The following is a 25,676-nucleotide window of genomic DNA, read 5'->3' on the forward strand; positions in this document are numbered from 1 at the left end:
AGTTAAATGCAGGAAATTAAGATCACATTGTCCGAGTGCTCACTGACTGAATCCTATTAGATTGACAAGCTCTAAGCCGTGATTTTGTTTTTAAGTTGTCTTCATATGCATAAAAACACATCATTACCAGCATCAAAAGGTGTGTCTTAACAGTTCATATGAGACTGGTGCTGGGTTATGCTCACTCAAGGTAGTCGTTATGAAACCGTCATACCATGTGCCACAGAAGGGATGCTGAATTCTATACAGGAAGTTTTCCAGTTTCCCTGTTTCTGCCTGTTGGGAGGGGTGGAGTAGGAGGGCAGTGTTGGCTAGAGGCTCAATAAAGATGCCTCTTCCTGCTAAAGAAAGCCCATTGAAACATTCCTCTCGTTACAAGTAGAACGAATAGAATTTTGCAGAGGATGTTGGAAGGAGCAAACCTCCTCAGCAATGTAATTACTGGAGATTGTACTTGAAGTGCTTCTAACAGAATGGGAGGTTTATTCTCCCATGGGGGTTTTGCCCTAGGCACTGTCAAAAGCGAAGCAATCCATCTTTGATCTATAGGAGTTTATGATCTCAGAAGAATAACAGAAGAACAGGTTGAGAATGTATAGAAAAAGGGTAGAAACATTAACACAGAAATTATACATAACATTCATGTTATTTGCTTCATGATAACCAAAAAACAAATAAAAGCAAATGTTTTGTGTAATCAAGAGGTTGAAAAACTGCCTGATGATTTATTTATCCAATAGCCTTTCATTGAGTGGCTACGAGATGCCAGGTAGCGTCTGATGAACTGGAGATATAAACATGTAAAAGACACAGTTCTACCTTCAGGGAGGTCCTGGTGTGCAGGGGTTATAGAAGGGTAACCATTCTGATGCTATCAAATAAGAGCAGAGGTGGAAGGGTGCCTGAGGCTTTCTGGGCGTGCAGAGCGGTCACTTTTCTATGAAGTTAAGGGAAAGCTTCACAGAGGTGGCAAAGCTCCGGCTGAGTCAGTAAGGATGAGTGGTTTAAGTGACAATTCCAAGCAGAGGCTAGTGGAGTGAAAGGGCATAGAATGAGTGAGAATATATGATTTAATCAGGAAAATTACCACTGAGGCAGAAACTATTTGTCATCATTCCCCTTCTTGCTGAGCAAACCTAAATTCCAGCCAAGAATTGGCAGCCATATGCCCCAGACGACATGAGGCCCTTCTCCAGCCCATGCGAGTCATCTTTAATAGTCTAAGCCACTCGCTGTACCCCAGCTCCCCTTACCAAGGGCTGCTTTTGGCATAGGCTGATGCTGAGTTGAACTGCGTCCCTTAAAAAAAATGTTGAAGTTCTAACCCCTGGTACCTGTGAAAGTGACCTTATTTGGTAACAAGGCCTTTGCAAATGTAATCAGGTTAAGATGAGGTCATTAGGGTGGGCCTTGATCCAACATGACTGGGTCCTTATAAGAAGAAGAGAACTCGATGTGAAATGCAGACACACTCAGGGAGAACACCATGTGACAGCAGAGGCAGAGACTGCAGTGTCACATCTATAAGCCAGGGCATGCCAAGGATTTCTGGCAACACCAGGAGTTCAGAGACAGGCATGGAACAGATTCTCCCTGGAGGCTTCAGAGAGGGCACGGCCCTGCCAACACCTTGACTTTGGCCTTCTACCCTCCAGAACTGTGAGATAATAAATGTCTGTTGTTTTAAGCTGCTCAGTTTGTGGTACTTTGTCACAGCAGCCACAGAAACTAACAGAGCCGGTTAATAAAACAAGGAGGGAAGCAGCTGGGGACTTCTGGGAAAGGGTGCCTCCCTCTCCCTCTTAGAAAGGAATCAAGATGGGGCATCTCCCCATCTGTCCACTACAGTCTTGGAGTATGGAGCAGCTGTAGCCATTGTGCAGGGGGACAAGCCTGAGGACAAAGGCCAACACGCAGAGCCTGGAAGAACAGAATGTCCAGGCCCACGATGACGTCATAGAGTGGGTGAATTATCTTGGAGTTTCCGGATTTCCTATCATATAAAATACTAAAATTTGCTCATTCCTTGTGCCATTTCTAGTGAGGTTTTCTGTTACCTGCAAACAACATCTCAACTGATACATAAAGGGTTAGCAGTATCTAGAGGAAAATGCTGAAGTCAGGAAATCTTTTACTTCCTACCAGCTTCTGACCATGGCCACCATTCCCAATAAGTCCTATGTAGACAGGATACTCCCCACAGAGGAGATACTCCTTTATTACTGGCCAGTCCCAAATTCCCATAAGGGCTTCTTCCTTGGTGAAGTGGATTGGACCACATGTGAGTGTTGATGTCCCCCTGGCCTTTGTACACGTTTCCCATCCTGGAGACACTCTCCCACTCTACATTCTCCTCCATCTAACTACTCTCTACCTAGGCTCTGGGTTTCAGCTTAGAGACCAATGCCTTGAGAAGACTTCACTGACTCCTACGTCAGGGTTAGGTGCCCCCTTCATGGCTTTCTGGGCTCCCTGGACTGCCCCATCCAAGCATTACCACCCTGGACCACCGGGTCTATTTACTGTCTTTGTCTCTCACTAGACTCTACAGTCTTGGTGGCAGAGACTGTGAGTGTCCTGTTTACTGTTTCAGGCCCAGTCTAATACCAGGCCTGCCTCATCGTAGGCACTTGATAAATAAGCATCAAGTGAAGGAAAATAAGAAGCATGGCAGTGCTGATCTTCAGCAATCGAGAGTTCATCTGCTACATTCTGACTATGGCCATGAAAAAGTGGGAACTGGGCTGGGCCTGGGGGAAACACAAAGTAGGCAAATGAGTCTTTGCCCCTGGCCCCAGGGTCCCAAATGGGATTTTGTCCACACTCCTGACCTTTCATTTTCCTCTCATCTTCTACTTCTCTCTCCAGTTCCTTTGAAAATTTTCTAGGTCTGGGCCATGCTTGACGCTATAGGTGAAAAAACCCACAAAAACCAAAAACATAAAACTAACAATAATGGGTTACCGAGAGTGATAAACTAATCTATTACTTCTCCTCGGGGAAAACACTTAAACTACATGGAATTTCGTATCCAAAAATCTCCTAAAAACTAAACTAACGTCAAGAACTTATGATAGGGCAGGGGGCAGGAAGCAAGTGGGACTTTCAGTATCTATACAACATAGTAGGCAGGTGCTTGCCTACTTTGGTCCCTAGTGTTGGTAAGAACTTTTGGACGATCATCCCATCTTTGATACTTGAAAACATTTTCCCAGAATAATCTTGGTGTGGTGTTAACTCAATCTAAGGTCATTGATTCTTTACGGCTGGCCATGCATTTGTTTTGCAGATTTTTCTCCTATAGAGGAAATTTTGCAGTGTTCTGCTAGTTATAAAAATTCTAACAGTAATTTTTTTTCCTTTATGGTGTTTATTCATTTATTGGACAAACATGTGGGTTCTTCCCATGTATGCACCAAACACTGTGCAGTACTAGTCAGTAACCGGTAAGACAGACACGAGCCCCATTCTAGAGGCGCCTATAGTCCGGTCGGAGAGACTACAAATAAATATATATATTAAAAATTTGCTCCAAATGTTGCGAATGAAAGTATAGATTGTTGAACAGACGGTAAGGTGCGGGGGGTGGGGGGACTGGAGAGGAGGTAGGGTGAACAGGGACAACTTCCCTGAGAAGGTGACACTTGGCCGGAGACTTAACGGATGAGAAGGAGCCGGTCTCGGAAACGGGGTCAAGTTCACTGTAAGTCAATTAAAAATAGCCCCCAGTCGCTCCGACAGCAAGGTGGGACCTACGGGCGAGAAGGCGTCGCCGCCAGCACTAAAGATGGCGGGCGCGGGGGCGTCCCCGCGCGGTGATTGGCCGGCGGGAGCGGCGTCACGTGGCGGCAGCCGAGCATCCGGGCTCCCGGCGGCAGTCTGCGAAGGCTCCCGGGAGCGGGTGGCGCGGGGCGAGAGCGGCGAGCGGACGGCGGCGGGGCCTCTCGGGCCGCCCGCGTGGCCGAGCGGCGCGGGTGCCGAGCATGGCGGGCTCCCTGCCTCCCTGCGTGGTGGACTGCGGCACCGGGTAAGAGCCGCTGGCGCCCGCCCCGCTCCCGCCGCGGCCCCGCTCCGGCCCCGGCGCCGAGCACCTGCCCCGCGGCGCGCCCTCTCACCTGGAGGCCGACCCGCGCCGCGCCCGGCGACCACCTGTGCAGGTGGAGGCGGCCGCCCCGCCCCCGGCCCTGTCCCGCGCGCCCGCCGGGGTCACGCGCGGAGGTCGCTCCCCTGGACAGGGAGGGAATGAGGCGGGGGAGCCCGCCGGCTCGCCTCGCCCCCGACCTCTGCCCTCGGCCGGGCTCCCCCGATCCCGCAGCCCCCCCGGGATGCCAGCTTTCAGGCGGGTTTCTGCAGACCCTCTGACATGTCTTCCTTTTACCCACCCAACGGTGCCCTTGCCTTCCTTCCAACATTCTTAAAACTGGCCCTCGTTCCGGGCCCCCCGTGCATGTCGTTTCCCCCTGCTGATGTTTCTTGACCACTTGTGGAGGCTTTTACATCCGTCTCCCCACTTGACATCTTTTTGCAGTCCAGTCTGCTCACTTCCAGTATGAATGGCTCACTCAGGCTAAGCGCTTGCTTTAATTTGCGTAGACTGGCCTTTGCACTTAAAAAACGATGCTAAAAAGACTCCATTTTGAAAAACAGTCTAAATTTGGGGAAGCCTATTTGTGGTGTAGTTTTTCCCCCCTTTACTTTTTGGGTGTGATTGCATTTTGATGTTGCTAAGATATGCATGACACCATAGGGAAATTCTCTGTACTTTGAGTGGCCCAAACTTAGCTGGTTTTAGGAAGGTGCTTACTCAATCCGTCTAGCTGGTAGTTTGGAAATTCAGGCTTACCTGCTCCCATTACAGGTGAAGTACTTAATAAAACAGCCTGTAAGTAAATTTAGCCTCGTAAAGATTTTTCAAGACGGGATTTTAATCATTTTTGCTTCAGAACATTCCATAGCATGTTCACCTTAGCCTCGATTCTTTTCCATAGAAAAATGGACTTGGTTTGGTTTCCTTGACAACCTTGTGGGGGTGTCTTTAGTTTGCTCCACTCCGTCTCCTCCTGATGGTTCTTTTCTTTTGCTGCTGAAGCCACTAGTAGTGGTTACAGGCTGGAAAAAACTGCCTCTTGGTTTGTGCTAATTCTTCTTTTTGAAATACATATTGTAGCAGAAGTTTTGTGGCTTTTTATTTTGGAAGTTGCTTTGCTACCCAGAACACAAGCCAAAATCAGTATTGATATGAACAACTCCCAATGGCTGGCTCTCTTATGCATCCCCTCCCCTGACAATCTATGTTCACCCCATGCCCGCCTGAGGTCTGCTTGTGCCGAGAGTGAAGGCACCGGCTAAAAGTGTTTTTCATTTCCACATTTGCATGTGAGATTTCTGTTTCTGTGTTTTTGGTCTTGTAAAATGATTGAAATATAAAAGCATTTCTTGGTACTAGCAGTAAGATAATGCCCACAGAGTTTGTCATCCCTTTAATATTAGTAAGCCGGGGGCGTTACTCATCATTCTTGCTATAAATATCTAAAATGTGGTGCTCAGTTTTGACCTTTTGAGGTGAGTGATAAATGTAACTGCTCACTTGGAGATATAACATCAGTATATCGTTGTTTTTTTGGCCCAAAGTCATGTTATTGTCTTCAGGCTGTCATAGGCCTTGGACTTAGAAATGCTGGCAGGGAATCTTCCAGAGGGTTTTTCCTGGACATAGTCTGTCCTGGAGAGGACTCTGGTTAACCTGAGTCCCAGTGTTCAGTGTATAGCCAGAAGGAGCAGGCGAGAAGAGCCTAAATTTATTTAGGCATATTAGTAGTTCTTATGTTTCCCAGAGAGCTAAATGGTTTTTGGGTTGACTTTTACCTCAAAATAGGATAAAAAGAGGTAAAATGCAGGTAAAAATAACCAGGACCAAGGGCAAGAATGGGCCTGGGGAGTCGCCCTCGACTGTAGGCCAGTGGTTGCTGTAGTGGGACCTCTCATTGGCCCTAGTCTTTCTGTCTGACAAAATTCTGAGAGTCGTTGTCAGTTATCTAATTCCCGTCATCTGGGAGGAAGAGAAATAGCTGTTTCTCAGGGAAAAACGCTTTTTCTAATTTTTAAAAGAAAAATTCATGTTGAATTATACATAATGGACATTAATGATTTAGTAGAAAATGCACTAAAATAGCAGATTTCATCCTGGTGGTTTAGCATCCTCTAATAAACCCTGAGACCAACTCAGTGAGCACAGGTGTGCTGGGGGCTGGGATAATACAGACAGAGGGATCTGCTTGATCCAAAGATAAAGCTTCGTTTATTTAGAGGAATTGCTAGGTTGCATAGTTTTCAGGGAATATTCCACAAATACTAGTCTCACTTCTCTTTTTTTTTTTGAGGAACATTAGCCCTGAGCTAACATCTGCTGCCAATGCCCCTCTTTTTGCTGAGGAAAACTGGCCCTGAGCTAACATCGTGCCCATCTTCCTCTACTTTATATGTGGGACGCCTACCACAGCATGGCGTGCCAAGTGGTGCCAGTTCCGCACCCGGGATCCGAACCGGTGAACCCCGGGCTGCCGAAGTGGAATGTGCACACTTAACTGCTGTGCCACCCGGCCAGTCCATAGTCTCACTTCTCTTAACCAACCTTTTTAGATGAGAACTTTTGTATTTTTTAACTACTGAAAAGCTGCAAGGAGCGTACTGAAAAGACAACCATATATTCTTCATCCAGTTTCACCAGCTATCAACCTTTGCTTTCTCATTCTCTTTCTGTCTATACCTATTATTTTTGTAAACTGTTTGAGAGTAAGTTACATTGTGCTGTTTTATACCAAAATACTTCAATGTATACTTTCTGAGAACAAGGACGTTTTCTTTTATAATCACAGACCAATCATCAAAATCAGAAATTTAACATTTCTACAATGGTGTTATCTAATATGCAGTTTGGATTCACACGAACAGTCCCTTTTGTATCTTAAGGACTCTCACCTCCCTCCCTCATCTGCCACCATACCTGTGTTTGGTTGTCCTCACATCTTTTAAGACCACTTCCTTAGCTTTTTCTTTCAAGACATTGACATTTTCGGCAGCCAGTTGTTAGGGATAATGCCCCTCAATTTAGGCTTGCTGGTGTTTCTCCGTAATAGATACAGCGTATGCATTTTTGTCAGGAAAACCACAGAAGTCAGGTTGATCCTTCTTTGTGCCTCCCATTGGAAGGCTTCCCCCGACCCTCAGCTTTGTTGAGAGGTAATTGACGGGCGACATTGTGTAAGTTTAAGGTGTACAAACACAGTAATTTGGTACATTTCTGTATCTCAAAATGACTATTGCCATAGCATTAGCTAACACCTCCAGCACGTCCCATAATTACCATTTTTTGTGGTGAGAACGTTTAAGATCTACTCTCTTAGGAACTTTCAAGTATATAACACAGTATTTTAAGTAAAATCTCTATGCCGTCCATTAGATCCCTAGAGCTTATTCATCTTCTCAGAAGGCTTAGCATAGTGATTTGCCTCATTCTTGGTGATGATCTGGATGGGGCGGCGTCCACCAGATTCCTCCACCATGTGGTTACTGTCCTCTTTGTAATTGATGTCATTTGTGGAGAGAGACTTTGAGATTGTGTATATACTCTGTTCTTTCTTAAACTTTCCCCCATTAGCTTTAGTATCTGTTGGTGATTTTTGCCCTAATTGATTATTACAGTGATGGTTGCAAAATTGTGATTTTTTTTAAAAACTCCAGCGTTACCTGTATTTATTAATATTTTACCATAAGGATGCACTTTTCTATAGCCTCTGTCATCTGAGATATGGGTTATTATTTTATCCCAAGGGTTATAATCTAGTACGTCATTCTTACTCTAATCAATGGGTGATTATCTACTGCCATTATTTGTGTTGATGCTTAAATTGTTCCAGATTTGCACAACAGAAGCTCGTTCTAGATGTTTCTGGTGTTCTTTAGACATGTCTCCATCATTTTTTGAGCATTTTGCTTTTATCGAAAGACTGCAGTGATAGCCTGTGCCATGCATACATCTTTTTGTATTTTTTGCTGCAGTGTCTTTGGAATAGATTTCCAGAAGTGGGATTTCTGGGTCAAAAAGTAAATGCATATATACTTTTGCTGGACAGTTTCAAATCCCCATTAGTAGTATGTATCTTCACCAGCAATGTATGGAAGTGATGTCTTCTTACAGACTTACCAACAGAGTATATTGCCTTTTTTAAAAAAAGATTTTTACTAATCTAGAGAGTAAGAAATGATATCTTAGTTTAGTTTTAATTTGAATTTCTTATATTATTATGTGGGAAGATGAGCATCTTTTTGTATGCTTAAAAGGTATTTGCATTTCTTTTTTCTGTCTTGTCATTTCTCTAGCCCATTTTTCTGTGGGTTTTGGTTTTCTGTTCTTTTATTTTTATTTATTTTTTAAATTTCAGTAACATTGGATTATAACATTATATAGCTTTCGGATGTACATCATAATATATTTTGAATTCTGTGTAGATTACATTGTGTTCACCACCCAAAAACTAATTGCACTCCATCCCCTCACATGCGAGCCTAATCACCCCTTTTGCCCTCCCCTCTTCCCCTATGGTAACCATGAATCCAATCTCCAGTGCTATGTGTTTGTTTGTTGTTTTTTATTTTTAGAAGCTCTTCATATATTAGGATGTGTTTAGGGTCCCACAGACCACTTCCAGGTTCAGTGATTTGCTAGGAACAATCACGGAACTATTGCAAAAAGGTACAAAGCAAAAACAGCCAAGGGAAAGGCACATGAGGCAGAGTCTGGAGGAAACCGGGAGCAAGCTTCAAATCCTCTCCCAGTGGAGTCACACAGAATGCTTGCTCAGCATCCGGTTGTGACAGCACAGCTGGGAAAGCTCTTTAGAGACTCAGTGCCCAGTATTTTTAATGGGCTGGTCATGGCACCCTCTGCCTAGCGTATACCAAAATTCCAGAGTCCCAGAGAGGAAGCAGGTGTTCAGCATAAATGGTATTGTTTGCATGGCTTAGGCAGAGTGAACCACTCTTACCATTTAGGGAACAGCAGGAACCCTCCCGAAATCTAAGTTCCCAGAAGCCAGCCAGAGGCCAAGCTTGCAGGTAGGCCTTTCTAAGGATGGCAGTCTTAGGCTTGTTCACTCTTTTCTGCACATAGGGGTATTAACCCTTTATGATATAAGTTGCAAATATATTTTCCCTATGTATCATTTGTTTTTTGCCATGCAAAGATTTTTTTTTTTAAAGCAATTTTTAAAGATTTGTTTATTTTTCCCTCATTGTTTCTGGATTTTGAGTCATAGTTAAAGTCCCCACCCCCATTCCCAGATTGTATGGTGGTTTGTAAAAATGGTTTCATTTTTTCGTTTAGATCTCCATTTGGAACTTTTCCTGGGGTATCGTATGAGGAATGGACCCAGTTGGAGCCAATTCTGTCTTTTTTCCTTTTAGCTATCCTGTTTATCTCAACATCATTTATGAAAAAACCCCCAGTGCTCGGAGATGCTGCCTTTATCTTGCACAGATTTGTCCATGCAATTCTGTTTATTTCTGGATTTTGTTTAGAGTTGCATTAATCTGTCTGTTCATACACCACCACAGAGTTTTAATTACTGAGGCTTTACAATGATTTAATATCTCATGGGGCTGGCCTCCCCTGCCCATCCCATTCTTTTTTTAGGGTTTCCCCATCTGTTCTTGCTTCTTGTTCCTCCAAATGAACTTTATAATCAGCTTCTCTTGTTCCAGAGGGAAACACCTGATGGCATTTTTATTTGGATTGTATTAAATTTATAAGTAGTTTAATGAGGACTGTCATCTTTATGATGCTGAGTCTTCCCATCTAAGACCATGGTATTTTTCCGTTAGTTCAAGTCTATTTTGTGTCTTTAGGAATATTGTGTTTACCTCAGGTAGACTTCTGAAGGAGTCTTGTGTTTGCCTCAGGTAGACTTCTGAAGGAGTCTTGTGTTTGCCTCAGGTAGACTTCTGAAGGAGTATTGTGTTTGCCTCAGGTAGACTTCTGAAGGAGTATTGTGTTTGCCTCAGGTAGACTTCTGAAGGAGTATTGTGTTTGCCTCAGGTAGACTTCTGAAGGAGTATTGTGTTTGCCTCAGGTAGACTTCTGAAGGAGTATTGTGTTTGCCTCAGGTAGACTTCTGAAGGAGTATTGTGTTTGCCTCAGGTAGACTTCTGAAGGAGTATTGTGTTTGCCTCAGGTAGACTTCTGAAGGAGTATTGTGTTTGCCTCAGGTAGACTTCTGAAGTTTACACCTAGGTATGTGGTTTTCTTTTTTGCTATCATAAATGATGTCTTCTTTTTCATTATATTTTCTGTTTTTCTTGAATACATTGACTATTAGTTTTTTTATGTTGATTTTATAACCTGCTACTTTACAAAATGCTCTTTGTTTGTATGAATTTTTCTCTTGACTTTTAGGGTTTTCCAGAAACAAAATCTTGTCATTGGCAAGTAGAAATTGTTTACCTCTTCCTTTCCATTTCTAGGGACTCTAACTGCTTTTTTGTGGACTCACTGCGGTGGCTGTTACCTCCAAAATAATGTTAAATAGGAGTGGAGTTAGTGGGCATTATTCTTTTGTTCCTTGCTTTAGTCGGGTAGCTTCTGGTATTTCCAAAATAAGTAAGATGCTGGCTTTCAGGCGGCTGTGTGTGTGTTGCATACATGCATGCATACACACAAATATACAAACATATGCATACATGTGCATATGTGTATATATAGCATGTTAGGAAAGTACCCACCAGTTTCTGTTTTTTGGAGTGTTTATAACATGAACGAGTGTTGGATATTAGATACCTTTATCTTAAATGGAATGTGGTTTTCTTCCTTAACCAGTTAAATATGATGAATTAGATTAATGAATTTCCTAATATTGAGCCACTCTTGCATTCTGGAATAGTCCCCACTTGGTCATGATGCATTATTTTTTGATGTGTAGGTAGATTCTGTTAATATTTTATTTAGGTTTTTTTTTTAGGTATTTTTTTGGTGGGGAAGATTGACCCTGAGCTAACATCCGTTGACAGTCTTCCTCTTTTTTTTTTTCCTCCCTAAAACCCCAGCACATAGTGGTACATCCTAGTTGTAAGTCCTTCTGGTTCTTCTATGTGGGATGTTGCCACAGCGTGGCTTGATAAGTGGTGCTAGGTCCGCACCCAGGATCTGAACTGGTGAACCCTGGGCCGCCGAAGCAGAGCACGTGAATTTAACCGCTCCACCACTGGGCTGTCCCTCCTTTGTTTTGTTTTTGAGTAGGATGTTAAATTCACTTTTATTTTTCCTTTATATTGAAAAGGTATTTAATACTGAAAAATTTTTGCTGTTGCACCTTTACCTTTATGGATCTGTTAGATTTGGGTATATTTTTGCATTATTATTTTCAAGAAATTTTTGTATTTCTGTTTTGAATTTTTCCCTTAACTCAATATTTCTTTTCTTTTTTTCTTTTAAAGATTAGCACCTGAGGTAACAGCTGTTGCCAATCTTTTTTTATTTCCCTGCTTTTTCTTCCCAAATCCCCCCAGTACATACTTGTATATTTTTTTTAATTGTGGGTCCTTCCAGTTGTGGCATGTGGGACGCCACCTCAGCATGGCCTGATGAGTGGTGCCATGTCTGCGCCCAGAATTCGAACTGGTGAAACCCTGGGCCGCTGAAGCAGAACCTGCAAACTTAACCACTCAGCTGCAGGGCCAGCCCCCCTTAACTCAATGTTTCTGTACCAGCATGTTTTAAAATTTTCAGATGGAAGGGCCTTTTAAAAAAAATTTTGTGTGTGTGTTTTTTTAAGGAAGATTAGCCCTGAGCTAACTGCTGCCAATCCTCCTCTTTTCACTGAGGAAGACTGGCCCTGAGCTAACATCCATGCCCATCTTCCTCTACTTTATAAGTGGGATGCCTGCCACACCATGGCTTGACAAGCAGTGCCATGTCCGCCCCCGGTATCTGAACTGGCGAACCCCAGGCTGCCGAAGTGGAACGTCTGCACTTAACTGCTCCGCCACTAGGCCGGCCCCCCAAATTTTGTTTTTAATTTCTCGGTTTATTACATCGTGGTCAGAGTGCTGTTTGCAGTTAATTTCTATTCTTTGGACTTCACTGAGTCTAAGATATGGTCAATTTTGTGAATGTCGTGTATGTACTTGAAAAGAGGTATGTTCTCTGTTAGTGTGTTCAAAGTTCAACATATATCCACATGAGCTATCTTAGTAATGATGTTGTTTAGGTCTCCCGTTTGTCTTTTGTCCACTTATCTCTCTGGGAGTGAGAATGGTGTCTTAGGGCCTCCTGTCATTAGTGCGTTTCTTGTTTATTTCTCCTTGCGTCTCTTGTAATTCTGCTTTATGAAAGTTACTGCTCTCTCACTGAGTGCCCCCATGCTAAAACTTGTATCTTCACTGAGTTGTTGCTTTAGCATTGTGAAGTGTCCTCTTTTCAGTGGTTTTTAGTGTGAATTCTACTTTGTCAGAAAGTCAAAGGATGGTCAAAAATATGCCAAACAAATGCAAACTGAAAGAAAGGAGTATTGTTTACATGCAATGCAAAAAACTTTAAATGAAGCAAGTGGCTCATTTATTTATCTTTTGATTCACTTAAAATTTGTTTATTTTATCAAAGTAATATGCACACTACTTAAAAAAGTCAAATACTGTTCAAAGGCTTTTGTGAAAATACACGGGACTGTTCTCCCTACTTTTTTCTGTCCTTCCCCAGAAATAACTACTTTTACCTTTTAATTATTTGTCTTCTGGCATTTATAGATTTCCATATTTCTAAGTAATATGCAAATAATGTGTCTTTGATTATCAGTTTTTTGCATTATGTGTTGATTTACTGTTAGCTGAGGATTTAATTCTCTTCACTACCTTCCCCCCTGTGTCTCCCTCCCCGTTCTCCCAGTAGAGATGTAGTTTTACATTTCCCAGTGAAATCTGCGATCAATGTTTACATTATTATGCTTATGCAAATGCACTTCCTTACTCATTGAAGTGCACCATAATGATTTTTTCTCTTAAATTTTGTTTTTACTGAAGTTAACAATTACCCTATTTGTTTGTGCGTTTTGTTTTCTGTGTCCATTGCTAATTATTTTCCATGTTTTCGAGTAGCCGACCTCTCAGTACAAGTTTCTACAAGGTTAGTCACATTCAAGACTCTGTCAGAGTTTGTTTTCGGAGTCATCACTTTTGCAGACATCTGTCCTTCTGTCTGGCTGGTGGCATTCCAGCCCTGCCACACAACTGGGACTTCCCTTGCATTCTTCTGGGTATTTTCTGTGCCTGTCTCCTGGCCTGAGTCTCTGTTGCCTGCTTTCCTCCCTTGTGCTGGTGGTCCCCCTGTAAGCAGCTTTGTTGGGTGAAAAAGGTGACTCAGTGGTACAAGGCATCTTGGTGGCTGTCTTTGACATGTCTGTTCCCTGAGTCTCACGTCCTGTCTGGGGCACCTCTGTCATCCTGGGGTCTCCTCCACCATCATTCTGGGGGTTCACGAACACCTCTCCTCTTTAGTTCATGTCTTCTTCTTCCCTGGTTTTAGCCTTTGTTTTGGTAGAGGGCATCCTCTGGTAACTTTCTGAGAACTGCTATGTGGGAGGGAGGTAAATTGTTTTATTTCTTGTTTGTCTGAAAATGTTTTTTTTCTACTCCCTCGCTTGGTTGATCGTTGGGTGTAGTATTCAGGGTTGGAAATAATTTTCCTTCAGAATTTTAAGACACTGATTCTTTGTCCTCTTGCCTCTGATTTTGCTGCTGAGAAGTCTGAAGCCTGTGTGAATGACTGACTCCCCCACCCCTTTCCAGAAGCTTGTAGGGTTTTTTTGGTTGCTGATTTCTGATATTTCACAACAGTGTGCCTTGAAGTGGGTCCATTTTCCTCCATTTTGCTGGGCATTTTGTAAGCTCCTTCCATCTGAAAACTAGTGTCTTTGAATTTGGGGCAATACTTTTGAATTACTTTTTCCTCTCCTCTGTGTATCTTTGTGTTGTCTTTCTGGAACTCTTGGATTCATGTGTTGAATTCTTGGGCTGTTTCTCTGATTTTCTTGTCTTTTCTGCCTTATTTTCCCTCATTCTTTCTTTTTTCTTTACTTCTAGGATATTTCCTCACTTTATCTTCTAGCCTTTCTCTTCAGTGTTTTTCATCCTTGCTCTGAATTTTTAATTCAGAGTTCTTTTTGTTCCCTAAATGTTCTTTTTTTATAGCATCTTGTTCTTGTTTCTTGGACATAATATCTTCTCATTGGCATGGATGCTAGTGGTGTTTGTGTGTGTGTGTGTGTGTGTTGGCATTGGTGGGTTTCCCCACGTGGCTCCTGTCTCCTCCAGGGTGACTTTGATGTGTGTGTTTTCCTCCCTGTGTTCCCTGGTAGAGGCCTTCCTCAGATGTTGGTAATCTCTGGCTGCCTGCTCATGGTTAAAAGTCAGGAAATTGAAAAGCTTGTTGGACTCCCTGAATGTGTGGGTTTGCCTTCTTGATTTTGAGCTTCACAAAGGGTGTTACAGGTGGGCTGTTTGCAGGGGACTCTCCTGGTCTTAGGGTCTTTAGGTGTTTCCTCAGGAACTGGCCAGTGCCCCTGCGAATATACCTCTGATCTGCTTGGAGCGGCGGGTCCGGTGCTGGTGTTCTGAGAGCTGAGTGGGGGAGAGAGGGGCCTGCGAGAGGGTGTCTTAGTTGTCAGCTTTTGTTGTGTGTTTGGTGAGGTAATCCCTTTGTTTTCAGAATGGTACTGTAGACTTCGAGTCCAAAGACACTTTGCTTTACACTCTGCAGAGAACTGACTTCTGGAGAATGCTGGGGTCAGGGAGGAGCGGTACCCTATCGGTGTGGGGCAGGGGAGGGGAATCTCCCCGAGGCTCCATGGCTTGGGCCCTCCACCCTTGCTTCTCGGCCCTTTAATCCCAGTTCCACAGGTGCAGTGCAACTGCCAATTCCGGAGCCTTTAAAGATCCCGGGTGTGTGTGGGGCTGGCTGTCAGCTTTTGCCTCTGCTGGTTTTCTTACATCTCCAAAGTCAGTTACCACCGAACCTCAACTATCCAGGGGCAAAAATTTGCTATTGCTTCATCTTCTTTTCTCTCTATTGCTGTGGTTTAATATATCTTAAAAAAAAATCATTTTGCAGTTTTAATGGGGCCTTGGGACAGAGTGAAATTAGATTGTATGTTTAATCCACCATTTTAACCTGGAAGTCTGAGTTCACTTGATAATGCTCAAAATCCACAAAGAGGCCATACCTCGTAATCTTATATTTACCAAACAACATAGAGCAAAAAATGCTGCTTATAGAAGGAGAAGTGGACAAGTATATTAGGTAATGTAAAATTTACAGATGAAATAGACCAAAAAAAGGGTACTGATAAAATAATTAATAAATTTGAACTTATACAGTGAACTCTGTGTCCTATAAACAGAGACTGCCCTTCTCTATACGAAAACCCAAGGAACATTTGAAGAACTTGATCATGCATTAATTTACAGTGTGCAGTGTAGGGAGTGTGTATAATTTAGAAGTCTATCATTGGGATCTGGGAACAATTTTAGTTGTGTCAAAATCTTATTCTAAGGCAGTTGTCACATTTTTTTTTAACTGAGAAAGTCTTGGGATGGAATAGAGCTATTCTGGTTGCAGTTTGGGGTTTGAGACTGGACCTCCTAAGGGGTCTCAATCGAAAGGCTCTCCGTGCAGGATACAGTTTGGAAACACTGTTGTTCTAAGATGTGACATTTCCACTTTCAAACATAAATTAATTGAGCTTACATTGTCACCTTCTGCTCTAAACACATGGTTGTAGGAGGAATTTCAACTGTATATAGATATGTTTAGTTGACAGTAGTCAGATTAATTCTCCTGACTGCAGAACCGAAAAGTCTATGTCTGCTGCTGTTGCAAGATAGTGGCATTTAGCACGAAGAATTAAAGAAGCTTTGTAGAAGGACTGTTGAGAATGTTTGAGGCAAATAAGGATATATTGTATTTACAGAAAGTGAAATGGGAAGGATCCACGAGAAAAGGAGGTGGGTGGAAGGCAGAAATGGGGTGGCCGGGCGTAGGAGAGCACGTGAGACTTCTTGACTCCCTTTTTATAGTGTTTTGAGGTTTGAATTATGAGAACATATTGGTTTAAAAGGAAAATAGTTGTAAACCATTGGTATTGCTTTATCAGCTGTTGATTCTGTTTCCATATCTTCTGTCTGTCCTGATTTCTATATGAGAAAAGGTCTCAGGTCAGAGGTTGCCTGGAAGGGGGCGTTGAGTTCGAGAATGTGGCTGGCAGGCTGTAAGTATAGTTTATGTATTTTTGAGAACAAAGCCTGCCTCCACCATGCTGCCTGTCCTTTTGGAAGATAGTATTCAAACAAAAAAACAAGGGCTTTTAATGTAAAAGTTGGTCTTGATTCCTTATGTACACATGTTTGGGAAAATGTGGTTGATAGAGCTCTGAGTGAAAGATATACATAGAGCTGGAAGAGAAACAATTCGAAATTTTGGTATAACGAGGGACTTCAATTTAGAAATGATGAAGGAAATTATTCAGGAAAATAATTGGTAGATTTATCACCTAAACTGTTTAAAACTTATCTTTCAGAAAATGTATAATTGAAGGTAAACCACAAAGTGGGAAAAATTAATGACACATATGAGCAAACATTAATATCCTCAGTATGTGAAAGTGCATACAAATTGATAAGATATTAAAACTCTAGTAAAGGGGCCGGTCTGGTGGCGCAGCAGTTAATTCGTGTGTTCTGCTTTGGCGGCCCAGGGTTCGTTGGTTCGGATCTCGGGTGCGGACATGGCATTGCTTGTCAAGCCATGCTGTGGCAGGTGTCCCACGTATAACGTAGAGGAAGATGGGCACAGATGTTAGCTCAGAGCCAGGCTTCCTCAGCAAAAAGAGGATTGGCAGCAGATGTTAGCTCAGGGCTAATCTTCCTCAAAAAAACCCAACCAAACAAACAAACAAAACTCTAGAACAGTTCATGCAAGAAATACAGATCTCTAGTATACATCAGATAACATTCAGTAAGTAGTAAAGTAAATAAAATTATTGAATAATGAGATCCCTTTGCTTTTTTTTTTTTTAAGATTTTATTTTTTTCCTTTTCTCCCCAAAGTCCCCCAATACATAGTTGTATATTCTTCGTTGTGGGTCCTTCTAGTTGTGGTATGTGGGATGCTGCCTCAGCATGGTTTGATGAGCGGTGCCATGTCCGCGCCCAGGATTCGAACCAACGAAACACTGGGCCTCCTGCAGCGGAGCGCGCGAACTTAACCACTCTGCCACGGGGCCAGCCCCCCCCTTTGCTTTTTGAATTAGGAAATATTGTCCAGAAGTGGTAATGTCTAACATCGAGATAGGGATCATTATTATTCACCTTTCATGGATGCAGAGAGTGAAGTATGGAGCGATTAATTTACTTGCCTGGAGTCACGTGGGTAGTGCTGCATTTTGAACTCCCTCAGACCGTAAATATATACCACTTTGCAACTACTTTCAAGCTATATTATAAGCTATTTATGGCAGTAACTATAAATTGGCTTCATTTTTGATGGTTGTATAGCATTTTATTGAATGGCTATAATATAATTTATTTAATATATCCTCTATTGATGGCATTTGAAGGTTGCCAGTTTTTTGTTGTTGTTTTGCTGTTCTGTGCTGTAGCCAACATCTGTTGTGCATATCTTAGCATACATGTAAAATGCTTCTGTGGGTAAATTCCTAGAAATGTGCTATTGGGGCAGAGGCCATATGCACTTAAACTATTTGGACTATGGGTATGTGCACTTAATATTTTGATAATGTGATACTTTCCTTTATAATGACTCTTCAACCTTTTACTAACACCCGTTTACTACCACCTTCTTCAGTATTGGCCCAGATTTTGAATGGTTTTGCATTACATTTATAGATAGATTTAGTGAAATTTGATGTTTCTTTTAACATATTGACTCTTCCTATGTAAAAGTAAGGTATGTCTCAGTTTATTTGACTCCTATGTGGAGCTTTCTTCACACATATCATATAGTTTATTCTTAAGGGTAATATTGTTCTGTGTTGTTGCCATTGTGAATGGTTCTTTTTATCCAGTATATATTCTTACTTGTTATTGTTAGGTAGGAAAGTTGTTGATTTTTGTGTCTTTGTTTAGTAACTGGCCATCTTACTGAATTCCCTGTTGCTTTTAGTTTTTCGCTTAATTTCCTTAGATGTTCCAGGTGTGAAATGATCATTTACAAATAAATTTTTGTCTCCTACTTCCCAGTATTATTCCTTTTATTTAGTTCTTTGTGATTTGTATTGTCTGGTTTTTCTAAAACAGTGTTAAATGGGAGTAATGATAGTGGGTCTCCTTGGCTTAATTCTGACTTTAATAGGGATCCTTCTAGTTTTTCTCTATCTTTTGGTTTGAGAGATTTTTTTCCCCATGATCATCTCTTCCTAAGGATTGAATGTTTTTGTTTTGCGCCTGGGTGTTTTTCACTACTCTATAGAGCCTAGTTTTTTTTTTTTTTTTTTTTTGCCAAGCATTTCCATTTGTTTCATAGGTGACCCAAATACACAGTGTTCTAAATAATAAGACTATAGTGGTACATTTGAGTACTTTCTTCTGAACTTCTGACTAGTATTAAACTTCAGTATTGTCGGTACATTTTATTTGGTAACGTGGTGGTGGTAGGTGATGTGGTTAGAACATGGACGTGAGGGTGGGGAGCTTGGATTCTATAGAACTTTTAAAGTGGTCGCATGTGGTGGAGTGCAGTCAGCGATTCCTGAGTGCGGTGGTCGACCGTCAGAACCATGTGGGGACAGGCAGGGAGTGTTAAAGATACGGATGCCCAGATTCCCCTTAGTGATTCAGGCTCAGGCCCTGGGAATCTGTTGAGAAGCTTCCTGGGGGATCTGATCAGCCAGGCTTGTTGCGTTCTTTCTAAAAGCCTAATCTTAAACATGCCTGCCAGATAAAGTAGGTCATGCTACAATGAAAAACTCCATTTGAAATCATGTTTCTAATAGGTGAACGTTTGAGGAATACTTCGAGGCTTGGGGCCATGCCCCCCCCCCCCCCCCCAGTATCCTGGGTATCCTCCCAGTATGCCTGCTACATTGTTTCTAGCTAGTAAACTGGTGGAAATAAAGAATGCTTCTTTGTTTTTATAAATGGCGTTTTGAACGGCTTTCCACATTTACAAGTTGTGTTTTACTTGTTGATTTTGTTTTGGCTCTGCTCTTCATGTCGTTGAGCTGTTGTAAGGCCATCTCTAACGAGGCACGCCAGACTCACACTGGACCGTCTGCCGAGGAGACAGTTTAGGATGAGCACTTGTTAGGTCTCATTGACAGTTTTTATTTAATAGGCTCTCAACTAAGTTTGATAGGAGCCTGTATTGATGAAGATTTATTAAAATTTTAAATTTGAATGTCTCTTTTTAAAAAATCTTGTTAGACATTGATTACATTGTGGTCACTCAAAGTAACAAAACCTCAGCTGTATTTGATGCTGTTTAAGGAATGGCACAGGAAAATTTAAAGATAGTAAATCACCATTAGGTGATCTGAATAGTTTGTGCTTTTGCTAGTGGCTTTTTTTTTGTTCTTGTTCTTTTGGTGAGGAAGATTGGCCCTGAGCTAACATCTGTTGCCAGTCTTCCTCTTTTTGCTTGAGGAAGATTGTTGCTGAGCTAACGTCTGTGCCAGTTGTCCTCTATTTTGTATGTGGGGCACCACCACAGCATGGCTTGATGAGCAGTGTGTAGGGCTCCTCACAGGATCCAAACCCCTGAACTGGGCCGCTGAAGCAGAGCATGCGAACTTAACCACTACGCCACCAGGCTGGCCCCTTTGCCAGTGTTTTTAATAGTTTCAGTTTTGCTGGGAGAGTAAGGAAAGATCTCACAGTAGGTTGTTAATACATAAGAATATTAATATATCCCAGCGTTAGTTTGCCTCAGTCATGAAAATCATTGTTTGCTTACTGTTACTGGTGCTACGGTCCCCGAGTGACTCTGACAGAAGGCCTCCTTTGAGGGCTGTGCTGTCTCAGGGGTCACTGCGGCTTCAGCATCTGAACGCCCCAGCAGCTGGTGCAGAGTGGCGGGTGGTAGTGGCATCCTCAGCATTCAGTTGAATTTTAGAGCTGTGGGGCTGAACACGCCCCCGTCCACTTCTGCAGTGTGACCGTGTGCTGCTGTGGGCCTTTGCTCATGACATCAGGGTCCGAAACTTTGAGATGGAGATGAGACGTGGTTGTTGAAGGATGTCTGGTATTTACTAGGGTCACCATTTGTGCATTTTATTTCCACCGCTTCAGAAATCAGTGTGTCTGTGGTGTATGGAGTGGTGTATGACAGAAAGACTGAACAATATGACTTGGGACACAGGGCATACTGTTTTTTTTTTAACTTTTCAAAATTTTAAATTTTGAAATATTTCAAGCACAAGAAATAATAGTAAAAAAATAATGAAAACATATAGATAGCACTCTTCTAGTTTTTTCTCTATATATTTACTTATATATTATAGATATTACTCACTAACCCCTAGGAGGTAGGTTGTATTATTATCTCCATTTTACAGATGGAAAAACTAAGATAGAGATGAGTAAAGTAACTTGCCCAAAGTTATACACCTGGCAAAATAACAGAGCTGGGATTCTAAGCCAGGCAGTTTGGTGCCAGAGTGCATGGTCTTAACAATGCAATACACTCGTTTGCCTTTCAGAAATGCAAAAAGTTATATAACAGACATGAGTGATACTTAGCACCTAATTTTAATAAATGTTAACATTTTTCTGTATTTGTTTCAGGTTTTTTTTTTTTAACTGCATTACACAAAATAAATATTTTCTCATGTGTAAGTGAGAGATTGTATTAGACAATGTCTTTGGTCTTTTCTGGTTCCATCAAATTGGTTTTCTGACTTTCAGTGTCCCCCTTTCAAAGCTGGTCCTTTCCCCAGCACTTTGACGGTGATGACCTGTCCTTACATTTGGTAACAACTCATTCAGCAGATACGTATGGAGTGTCTGCCACGTGCCAGGTGCAGTGCCAGGAGTGGAGATATAATCAAGAGAAAGGACCCTATTCTGGTCGTCATGCAACTCATAATCTAACACCCTGGGAAGGTGGATTTATTTAAGTGCAAGGTGCATACTTCTTTTGGTGAGTGGGTAATGTGGCCTGTTAAAAACCCAGACTTAGATCTGGGGTTTTTAGTGACTTCTGGCCTGCTCATTACATTTTGTAGGCTTCTTTAGCCTTGGGTCAGTAATTCAGTTTATTTATATTTATTGTCTGGAATATACTGCCAGAATGATGGTTGAATTGGGGATGATGCAGAATTTTTAAAGTCTGGTCTGTGTTGCCCTCCTGTAAAGCTCCGGTGCCCTGGGTTGGCTCTGAAACCTCCTGGTGAGTCTGGAGAGCCCTGGAGTGGGAACTCGTGGGTCTACTTGGTTTGTGTACTCTGGTAGCTTGTGGGGCTTAGGGGGGCTCTCAGATGGGTCTTGCCTTGTAGAAACTCCTTATAGGGCCCAATGGGTCTCAGGGCCTGGCCTTCCCCAGGGTCTTGTGGCACAAAGACTTCAGAGCCTTAGAGACACAGCAGTAAGGCATGATTTAAGTGGAGCTGATTTGTTCTTTTTGTCTCTTCAGACCTTACGTTCACTCTGTGTTCAAAAATAGTAAAATTAGCATATGGTAAGCTATATTTAAATATCATAAAATTAATTTATTAGAATTTGGAATGTATTACCACATCAAAACATGTAGTATCAAGCATCTTGACATAATTTGTAAAATAGAGTGAATTAATAAGTTACTTTCAACACCGCCAGGAAGTGTTTTTATCCACTGAGGCATTGCTGAAGAAGGCTGGCGAGCATGCCTGCTGCTCGGCCGGTGCGGTGGGCCTGGGAGGGAGGAAGGGCCCACGGGTCTTTTCAGTTTTTAGTCTCCAGCAGATGGTTCTGAGTGGTGGTCCCTCCCCCCCTTTTTTATATATTTAGGAGATTAGCAGATGCTTTTGGAACAGATACTAGTATTTTGGCATTTGTTTTAGTTAAGACTTTTGGAATTCATCATACAGACTGTCTTGACAGAAAATGGGCTCGTTCTGAAATGAGATGATAAAGAGATGCTCCTGTCAGATATTCTCAGGAGGTGGCAGTAGCTGTTTCTAGACATATGCCATGACATTTTAAGAAAATTATATAATCATTTCCTAACCCCCCCAAAAGTTCATGAAGTTTCAGAAGTAAGTGCACTTCTCTGAGCGCCAGCCCTGGAATTAGAGCCTGCATATTTAGATTTGGGTTCTTTTCCTGTTCACTGGCTGGCTGGCTTCGGGCAGCTTAATGAACTTCTCGGGGCCTCATTTTTTTCTTCTGCAAAATAGAGATAGTATTTACTTTCTTCACAGCATTTTTGTACAGATTATGAGAGTATAAAAGCACTTTTAAAGTTATTAGGGATACACGAATGTCATTTATGTATTAATATATGTGTGCAAGAATTTTTCCAAAAGAACCAAGCATAGTATTTTAAGTTTTAGTAACTGCTTGCTTATTTGAAATTAGTGTTTATTCTTAGTCAACAAGTGTTTTCTCTTTTTTTAAAAATTTCAAGGGACTATTATGAGGCTTGATGTTTGAGAACTTGGAGAGCTTATAATAAATGACATGAGTGGGATACAGAGGCGAGTATTATTGTCTAAACCTGTGTTGATGACTTTGTGCTTTTAGGTACACCAAGCTTGGCTACGCAGGCAACACTGAGCCCCAGTTCATTATTCCTTCATGTAAGTAAAGCTGCCCCCCGGGTTTCTCAGGGATGGTGTTTCTCGGAACTGTTCTAAGCATTCTCATTCTGTTTTTCAAGGTCTATTAATTTACTTGCCGTCTCCTTTTAGAAGATTGTTCTGGTTACCGGGGAGGGTTATTTATTTTGACACCTCGTTCTTGAATATTGCAGTAGACTGTTGCTGTTACTAAAAACCCCACCTTTGTAATCCTTGGATTTTCTCCTGACACAGCCGTCTGTCACTGACACTGGAGTGTGAGCTCGGGTGGTGAGCAGGGGCCTGTCCGTCCGTCATCAGTGTCTGAGCTGCTTTGAAGGAGTGTGTCTGGTTCTTTAAGGTTGATTTGTAATTTTAAGTACGCTCAGTTTTTTAAGTTAGCCGCTTTGTGGACTGACCGTCCATTGTCCTGACTGTTTACTCTCTTGAAGGACTTTTTTTTTTTAATTGAGAGGGCTGATGACTGTTTTATTATGTTCAGAAGTGTTCTGTTTTTGTTTAAATTTTAGTCAGTAGAGAATGATAACCTTAAAAGAAGAAATGTCCTCACATTGGCAGGAGTGCACCCTACCCACTCCTTATTTCCCACAGGAGTCTCCAAGGTCAGGTCAGTTTTTTCTAGGGTAGAATGCTTCTCTGAAACTATTTACATTCTGGGTCACTATTTGGAGACAGTTTACCGAACAGTAGTGTAATCAAGAGTCAAGTGAAACCCTGCCTCCTAAATGTACCTCTGGTAAGATAAATCATGCTCTTAGAATCTGTAAGCTGTTATAGGGCTGGTGACATTGTAATGACAGGCTCTTGTGACCAGTGTGGAACCTGGACAACTGAGGAGAGGCGGAGGGAGGGAGCTTAGCAGGTATTTATTCACGGGAAGACCGAAGCCTTATTTGGTGACTATGGGTGTTCAGATCACTAGAAAGTGTACTCCAGATTCCTTGAGAGCATTTAATTCACCTCATTCCAGTCCTTTCTTGCCGGATAGCTGATCCTGAATTTGATTTTCTAGATCTGAATGCTTTGATCCTCCACAGCAGGCATGATGGTCTGCTGCATTTTAAATTCGTGGCTGGGTACGTTAGTTGCTAGGGCTGCCGCAGACTGGATGTCTTCAACAACAGAAATTTATTTTACCACAGAATGGAGGCTCCAAGTCCAAGACGAATGTGCCATCAGGATTGGTTTCTGGTGAGGCCTCTCTCCTTGGCTTGCAACTGGTGCCTTCTCACTGTGTCTTCATGTGGCCTTTTCTCTGTACAGGGCCGAGAGAGAGCTCTCTGGTGTCTCTCCCTCTTCCTGTAAAGACATTAGTTCTGTTGCATTGAGGCCCCACCCTCGTCACCTCATTTAACCTTTATTACTTCCCGATAGGCCTTATCTCCACATGCAGTCACACTGGGGGTAGGGCTTCAGTATGTGAATTTTGAGGGGACACAATTCAGTCCGAAACAGTTGGCGTTCTGTAGGAGAGATCAGTCATTTGTGAGTTTTATTATTGCGAATGTCACAGAACTTGATCATTCCACAATGAATCGATAAGTTGGACTTTCTGACTTTTCAAAGCAGATGAGATTTTAACCTTGTTAGGGCCCACAACTCTGAAAGGCTGACCTTGCACCTTTTGCCTTAGTGCTTTGCTGTGTAAAACTGTCAGCAGCGTCAGCTGGCTGCCCCATTTACCCTGTCATCATTAATAGAGGGGAACCGAAGTCAGTTATTAGCAGGGTTTCATTCAGTGTCAGGAGGCACGGCAGCTCTCAGATTGGCGCTGTCAGAACTTCAGCGGTGGCAGAAGCTGGGAAGATAATGAAAATGTCAAAGAGGTGGGAGTAAAAGAACAGTTATGTTGTTGGCTGAATTTGTTACAAGAGATAGAGAAGCCCCAGGAGGCAGGGTTAGAAGACGTTTGGGCAGAAGCGGGGGTGTTGGCAGGTAGGGGGCCCTGGTGACCTTGGGCAGTTGTCCACTGCTTGTCCTCGTGCTGAGAGCTGAACCGTTTTTCTGGTTATGAAGGCTCTGTTCGCAGTGTGACGGTCAAGACGTATGTGCTAAAGTGGCATCCACGGAGAAAAGGTGGTGCTTTTGTGGATGTGTGGATGTCTGGCAAGTGCTGGAACAAGACTTTTTTTTCTTTTTTAAAGATTTTATTTTTTACCTTTTTCTCCACAAAGCCCCCGGTACATACTTGTATATTCTTCGTTGTGGGTCCTTCTAGTTGTGGCATGTGGGACGCTGCCTCAGCGTGGTCTGATGAGCAGTGCCATGTCCGCGCCCAGGATGCGAACCAACGAAACACTGGGCAGCCTGCAGCGGAGCGCGTGAACTTAACCACTCAGCCACGGCCACAGGGCCAGCCCCAGGAACAAGGCTTTTTGACTCCCGTGGGCATGGAGGCGAGGTGCACCCGGGGCATGTGAAGAATTGCCACACTCTGACGGTACCGGACTCACGGCTCCCAGTAGAGAGTGGCAGGGGATGTGGTTGGAAACCTGCGGAAGGGCCAGATGACAAAGGCCTTGGAACTGTCCTCTTAAGGAATTTTAATTTCATTTTGCATAGCAGGAATTTTCCTGTTGTTTCTGAGGCTCCCTTGGGGGCCTGGTCCCCAGACCAGAGAGGCGCTGAGCCCCGTGCCGCCCCACCAGGGCAGCTCTGCTTCCACCTGATTTCTTGAGCTTCTGTGCAGAATTCGCTTGATTGTTTTGAGAAAGTTTTTCCCTTCCTTTTTTTTTTTTTTAAAGTTGTTGGAGAACATTAGGAGTCGTTGAGAAGTTTCAGGCAGAGGAGTGTGTGTGTGTCCACAGAAAGAGGATGTGGGGGGCAGGGAGGGGTCAGGAGAAA

General features: G+C 42.7%; 1 protein-coding gene across 7 annotated transcripts in view; it reads left to right on the top strand.

Annotated features, from left to right (window-relative positions):
- Positions 1–3,840: 3,840 nt before the first annotated feature.
- Positions 3,841–25,676, top strand: part of ACTR3B (actin related protein 3B) — an 89,093-nt gene continuing 67,257 nt past the window's right edge. For 2 of the 7 annotated variants that reach the window (XM_014828954.3, XM_044765684.2), the window contains exons 1-2: positions 3,849–4,027; positions 22,777–22,832. In XM_014828954.3, coding sequence (XP_014684440.1) covers positions 3,984–4,027; positions 22,777–22,832 — 100 coding nt within the window. In that variant the 5' untranslated portion in view covers positions 3,849–3,983. Of the gene's footprint in view, positions 4,028–22,776; positions 22,833–25,676 lie in introns of all 7 variants that reach the window. The other 5 variants (XM_070516768.1, XM_014828957.3, XM_044765685.2 and 2 more) reach the window with 5 other exon arrangements.

The sequence above is a fragment of the Equus asinus genome, chromosome 1, assembly GCF_041296235.1.
Source record: "Equus asinus isolate D_3611 breed Donkey chromosome 1, EquAss-T2T_v2, whole genome shotgun sequence".
NCBI classification, from domain to species: domain Eukaryota; kingdom Metazoa; phylum Chordata; class Mammalia; order Perissodactyla; family Equidae; genus Equus; species Equus asinus.